At 30.0% G+C, this 7,478-nt stretch overlaps 1 protein-coding gene across 1 annotated transcript; it reads left to right on the top strand.

Annotated features, from left to right (window-relative positions):
- The first annotated feature begins 4,066 nt into the window (after positions 1 to 4,066).
- On the top strand, positions 4,067 to 6,321 carry LOC108690817. Its single transcript, XM_018198314.1, has 4 exons — positions 4,067 to 4,601; positions 5,095 to 5,277; positions 5,472 to 5,686; positions 6,025 to 6,321. The coding sequence occupies exons 1-4, from the start codon at positions 4,487 to 4,489 to the stop codon at positions 6,319 to 6,321; spliced, it is 810 nt and encodes a 269-aa protein (XP_018053803.1). The 5' UTR covers positions 4,067 to 4,486.
- Positions 6,322 to 7,478: the final 1,157 nt, after the last annotated feature.

The raw sequence follows: 7,478 nt of genomic DNA, 5'->3' as shown, positions 1-7,478 counted from the left end.
TAATTATATATAATTATATATAAAATATGTCTATTTATATACAATTATATAAAATTTATATAATTATATATGAAATATTTTTTCTCGAGTAATTTAATATTGGATAAAACACGACTATCGAAACAACCTATTTTTTATTATATTTTTGATAGTATCAAATCGAGCTTGAGTTATTTCATTCACACATTAACATACAATAGTAAACAAAATTTGAGCGAAATTCAATAATTTTCCTGAGTTAAATAATTTTACTTTATTCTTATAATTAAATTAACAAGATGTTGTGTAAAAGCAGTGGCGATATATAAAAATAGTTACATTAAAAGAAAAGATTGGCTGCTGCAGCAAATTAAATGGTAAAATATGGCATAGCATTCTTAATTGGCTGTTGTAGCCAATTAAAAATGCTATGCCATATTTTACCATCTAATTTGCTGCAGCAGACAATCTTTTCTTTCAGTGTAGAAATAACTCAAACTGGGTGTAACGTGACATTACAGATTTAACAGTGAACAATATATTCAATAATAAGAAGGCATCCAGGATTAAGTTTATCCTAATCTGTTCTAATTATTCATTTTAAGACAACAAATGTATGGAATGCTATACATATATTTATCCGTATATTTTTATTAAATTAATGCATATACGCATTTATAGATATATAATATATTAACAAAATTACCACACATCCATTACCTCAATAAAAACATGAATTCATCACTCACCGACATGCAACAGCAAAGTTATATCTGCAACGTCGCTACGATGATTCTGTAATAAAAAAATATAAAATTCAAACTATAACAAATCGGGAAGAACATAAACAATATTTAAAAAAAACACAAAGTTTTCTTAAAATAATCAAAATATGTATAATTCAAAATATTTAATTTTTATAAACATCATATTTTTTAGTTAATCATTGCAAGTTAGATATTTATAAATTAATTATACATTTTTTTAAAATAGATCTGAAAAATTTGTATATATGAAATTTCCAAATAATTAAAAAAAAATTTTTTTCTAATTATCATTTTTAAATCAAACATTGTAAAATAAAACGACTCAAGAATAAATAGAAGAAATATATTGATTTTACATAAGTAAAAAATGATATTTACCGCAAGGTTGCTCCGCCGGTGTCTGGTGCCTCTCCCAGACTTCCTCCTCCTCTCAGAAGTCGGGTTGACATCCTCTCGCACAGGACACTCGCGTAAACACTCACGAATAATACACTATATAAACGCGCGACGCGACGAACCGGCTGCGTTCGTTCACTTTCAATTAAATCGAGGGTACGTTAGTTTCCCCGTCGTTGGATTTTTACACGAAGAGAATGTTAGATATTTGTTGTTTAATCAATATCTAAAGTTTATAGATATATCTACACATATATAATGATATATCTAGATATATCATTCAGATAGTTTTGAGATACTTGAGAAAAATCGTTCTTTTCGTGTATATCTTCTGGATATACACGGATATACTGAATCCTCTCATCACATCAAGGTATACCCGTGAGAGGGAAGATATCATCTGTAAAAAACAAAATGTAATAAACAAGGACTGAATCTCTTATTACGATGGCTATAAGATATGAGTAGAGTCAATGGGATGAGCTAGAGATTAATAGAAAAGAGAAATATTTCTTTTACTGATGACAAATAGTTGTATATAGTTACACTTTTTATACAGATCGTATAAAGAAAGGTGCACGAAAAATTAATTAAATTATTAATTACACTATATTAATTGTGAAAGCAAAAATTACGTTATTTGCATGCGAGAATATTTATATTAATATAGCTTTTTTATGATTTGCGTGATACGGTTCGAAGAATAATCGAATTATACTCAAGCGAGACAAAAATGTTACATTAAACAAAAATAATTGTCGTCGGAAATTATCGCGAAATAGTAATGAATTCTGTTTTTCCATCGCGTTTTGATTTCAAATGAATGAATCGTACCGAAGTAATCTATTCCGTAGTAATATATAATTGTCGTCTCAATTCTTTTATGAATAATTAATTGTGCGAGTTAATAATCGTATACTTTTAGTACTTAGTATTCAGTAAAATACAATGTTTCATATTATTTAGCATTTGTCGCGATTACATTTGAAAAAGAAATGTGAAGAAGAGCGGCACGCGACACGGCTACCTGCCTGTACGAACTTTGATAATGGAATAACTGCGTGTGATAACTTCGCATAATAGTGACGCGCCTGCCCTTCCGCATCAAAACAATTTCCAAAGTTGCGCGTCGATTTCATCTAACTGACGAAATGTTAACGCATATTACAAAATCAGTAAAATAATCTAATCGTACATTTTTAAGATTCTTCGATAAAAAAGCTTTATTGCACAAGATCTTTGCTTTATTTTTTGGATTCGTTACGCAAATCATCTATATCTTAGATATTTCTAAATATATTATTTTCTTACTGTATCATATATTTCGAGCGTGAGATAATATAACTATACCTTCGACGAAAGGCATTCATTTGAAATGTTCACGGATCGCAAATTATAAGCGTTGATCAATTCGGGTTCGTAGATATTAATTTATTTTTCATGAATTAATATGACACGCGGAGCACTTTATACTACATGTATTTCACTCCGAGGTCGCCGAGCGAATGCTGAAATTGCCGAAGTGATGAGTGATGACGTAAGTCAACCACCGCGCGGCACGCTTGACGCTCCCCCACTCTTCGCCCCCCCCCCCTTAGATATCCATACTATGTGTACGAAAAATATTCACGGTTTATTCACGATTCATTCACGTTATTTTTTTTTGGCTGCGATTTATATTTTATATGATTCGTATTTCACATGATTTTAACAAATTATGGGTGTCGTCATATATTTTGCGCTTTGCTTTGTCAGCATCTCTGGCACTGGTTTAATCCTATATTACTTGCGCGATTCTTTTAAACGTAATTACAATGATAATTATTCGCATAAGGTTATTTTTAATATTCCAACATTATTTCTCAATTATATTCTTAAATAATTCTACTTAAACAAAAATTAAGAGTATTCTATACAAAGATTTTATATAAAGATATGTGCAAATTTTTAATTTTGCGAAACAATTTGCGCTCAATGCAGCATTGGTTAAAAGTTAAATTAAATATCTTGTTAATTATTATATAATTTTTCAGCTAAAAAATTAATTATGACACTTATACTATTGCTGCAAAATCTTTAAAAACTTTTGTATAATGCCAATTACGACACTCAGTAAAATAACTGTTACGACTTATTTAAAAAATATAATAAAAATATAATAAAAAATAAATGTAAAATTTCAGGAATTTATTTAAAATATAAAATCATAAGAATCGGAAAAAAAACTGATATGACTTATTTAAAATAAAAAATATATAAATAGATTCGGAAAAACTGATTTAAAACTAAGTAAGAAATAAGTCAGAAGTGTAGTTATTTAAAATAATAAATACTAAATAACTCTTATATTTTTTTATTTAAGGTATATACTTTAAATAACTTTGTTTAACCTTTAGTACACACACACACACACACACACACACACACACACACACACACACACACACACACACACACACACACCCACCTTAGTTTTGGATACCCTTATACACTATACACCTTTGGATGTTCTGAATTAATTTTTATCACTTTTACAAGTATATAAAAATTATTAAACGATTTTTATATATATTTTGACATCTTTGGAGAAGTGTTTGTAAAGTTGTATATTTATAACAAATTGTATATGCTCCTTATGAAAATAAATCAGGTGCTTCTGATGAAAGTAAATCGCTGAAATAAATTTGTCAAATTAGTAGAGATTTCAACGATTTCAGCGACTTATTTTCATCAGAAGCACCGAAAAAAAATGGATATTGTTGTGTAGTACATCCACTTCTTCGGAGGGGAATATTGCACGGGGGCATTTTTATGGTGTTGTAACACTGTTTAAAATATTTCTCTTTTACCGACGAAATATTATCAACGTCCGCTAAATAGACTAGTATCATATTATCTGAAACAGATTAGCGTGGAATGGTAATTTTCTGATGCATGCAAAGTTAGGTAGTGCAGTTGTGCAGTATACTGAAATGCGTTTCGTTTCATACATAATATATCATCATCTTATCCTTGTTTCATCCTGAATATTGAAGAAAAATAAAGTGATACATGCGCATCATACGTGAAACAGAGTATATTCTTAGTATGGTGGATTCGCCGCGCAATTTCGCAATTTCCTTTTTCGCGCAGTTCCTCGGGTATTTCAGGGCATTCGCGGGAATCGCGAGTTTCTCAATTCTCAAGGTTTCTCGCTGCTTTCTCATAGATTTTTCAAGTTCTGTAAAAGCCTGTTTTTTGTGAGCTACAGACAACTGATAATGCAATCGGGAAAACAGTGGTAGCATCATCAATGATAAAAGGATCTTATGAAAAATTAAACCCGAATCGATCACACGAGAAAAATGTCTAACGAGAAATCAATGAAGGGTATTACTGTCTTCAGCAGAGAGGAGTATAACAATCACCAAAAATTCCTCTCGACGAAAAAGGAATGGCCTGGTATTGACATCAAAACTGGTGAGGGCAAATTTATTCGATTAGAACACCTAAAAATAACAATGATGCTTTCCAGCAAGAGGCATACTTAGTATAATGTAATAACACATTGATTATTTCATTTTGATTTGGTAAACAATAAAGATATAATGATCACTACGTTACACAATAGGTTTTTTCACATTGCATGCTTCAACATAGCTTCTATTCCAAAAAAACTTCCAACAAACGCCTTAGAGCATGTTGGAGCATGTTGAAGCATGTGAGCAGTTAAACATACAATGTAAACTTGTGTCATTTATGACTACGTGTATATGGACATCCTTAATCAGATTTAATAACATCCGTAGTTACGACACTGGTCAATCATCCTTCTCTAGCTATCCTTCTAAAGAATGAAATGACTGTGTTTCTTGCTGAAGTTATTATTGAGTAAGAAATTATAACATTAATGTAATGTTATTGTTAATTTGTGTTGTTCTTGGGCATGTGACAATGTCGATTTTATTTTCAGATTCACGAACGACATTAAATATACCGATGCTCATCATGGAGTTATACCGATTAATACCCTATAAAGAAGGTCGCTATATAGATTTTCATCCATTTAATATGCCTCACATTAAAGTACATAAAATCGAACTAGTTGGAATTGTTACGTGTGTTAAGCAGAATGTCAGCAATCTGTTTCTGACAAGTAAGGAAAGAAGCTTGTTTCTTCTTTTTTTTCCTCAACTTCTTACGCTGTCTCTCTTTTTTTCTCTCCAATATGGAGAGAAGACAAAGAAAGATGAATTGTGCAACAAATTCAATTGAAAAAAATTGACTTAAAGTATGAGCAACAAGTTTAACAATATCCAAGAAGACTTGAACTCTTGGATTTTCTTACAGTTGAGGATGGGACAGGAGTGGCACAGATTAATTATAAATTGGAACAATATATGTACTCGTTGAAAAAACGGCAGGAAATTGATAGGAAATACAGGAACCAAGCTGAAAATGTAAGGATAAGTGAGGCAAAAGCGAGTAGAAATTGTCCAAAGAAGTTTCCTGAGACACGTCCAAAATTCTCCTACCCACATGATGCATCTTTACATGATATAGCTGTAAGAATTTAATAAATTCGATCACTCGTGCTACACAGTGCACATTAATGGTTACTTTATATAAAGTATCTAAATGTAATGGCTTAATGTAATCAATTTTGAAATATATATTTCGTTAAATAACATGACAATATCATTATTGATATTTAATTATTTAAAATATCTATTCACATTTAACTTTGCTAATTTCATGTATAACAGTTAGTACACTAATTTAATATAATGCAAGTGAATTCGCTATAAGAGATTTATAAATTTATAAATTATAAAATCAATAAATTCTATGATATTTATATGTATTTATTGTAACAATATAGATGAATTATTTCTAATGGTAGGTTCTGGAGAACGAATGGTGGTCAGAGACGAATGGTGGTTTGTTGGGTAAAGAAATTCAACCGTTCGACTACGTATATGTCACTGGGTATCCGTGTCTCGACACAAACTTTCAAAAGATACCAGAACAGATAACTGCAGAGTTTATCGAGAATGCAAAACTGATTGTATTTGCAATGTCTGTCATGTGCATCTCTGAGGAGATGTATAATAAAAAGTTGTTGATGTGGGTAAACACCACTATTTGCCAAAGGTATACAGGGAATAAAGGCTATGCATATGCTACAAAAAAAAAATAGTGAAGTTTATAAAAATTATTTATGAGAAATTATTTATAAAAATTATTATTGAGACTATGTAATGTATTCTTAAAGATTTTTGTATATTATTAAATACTATTCTATCAAGTTATGTGAATTTCCTTTAACACCTAAGATATTGAATTCAATCACAATAGCAATTCCAGTTCTCACAGAAATTAATTAGCTTTAATATCTTTTTTACATTCTCTCTCGTTCTTTCTCCTGATATATTCGGAAACACACGTGCACTAAAAAACATTGAAAAGATGGAAAGATTTGAGACGTAGACTGCTTTCTTTTTAAAATGTTTTTACAAATGTCATTGGCTGCGTTCAACAGAGAAAGCAACTTGTAAAATTCTTCAATATGATTGGTTGTGCCTTTAGTTTCTCTGGATCTAAATGTATAAATCGATCATATTCAAGAATTTTACAACAATTGCAAAGTTGCTTTTTCTATTAAATGCAGCCATTCTATCTTCGACTCTTTTCCCTAGGAAAACACAATTTAAATGTCATTTTATCCTTGTTTCTTATACCCATTTCCACTGTAGATCAACTTTAATCTTGATTTAATTTTCCATGATTTCTTTAAGTCTTGATTCTAAGACTTGATTCCACCAATGTAACATTAACTTTAATCTTAGTTTAACTTATTATTTATCTTTTTCTTTTTTAATTTTTAGAATTAAAAAAGATAGAAAGTAAAAAAATTGAAGCGAGATTAAATTAATCTAAGAATTAGAAAAAAAGTTGAAGAATGAGTTGAATTGAGATAAAAGTTAATCTACATTAATGGAAATGATTAAGAAAGCATTAGCATTCAATGAATAAAGATAGAATACTTGTGACGACCGCCTTCTAAAAGGAAAGCAGCCTTTGTTGTTCACTGAGTGCCCGTTTTTATTAATATAGCTTAATGTTCAATGACTTAAATCTGACTTCAATTTACTTTTCATCTTTTCAATTCTTAAGATTAGAAAAAAATGAAGAATATCAATAGAATTAAAATTGGAATAACATTGCTGGGGTATACATAGAAAACATCCTAGAAAACAAAAGCAGTTAGTCTGTGAGCTTAAGAATTGCTGAAAATTTGCTGGGAATTTATGGAATATACAGGTAAAATGCTAGTGTAGTCCATTCTTAACAGAT

Source organism: Atta colombica, unplaced genomic scaffold (genome assembly GCF_001594045.1).
Source record: "Atta colombica isolate Treedump-2 unplaced genomic scaffold, Acol1.0 scaffold374, whole genome shotgun sequence".
Classification (NCBI taxonomy): Eukaryota; Metazoa; Arthropoda; class Insecta; order Hymenoptera; family Formicidae; genus Atta; species Atta colombica.
Note: the sequence above shows the minus strand (reverse complement) of the source record. Positions and strands in the feature narration are given on the sequence as shown.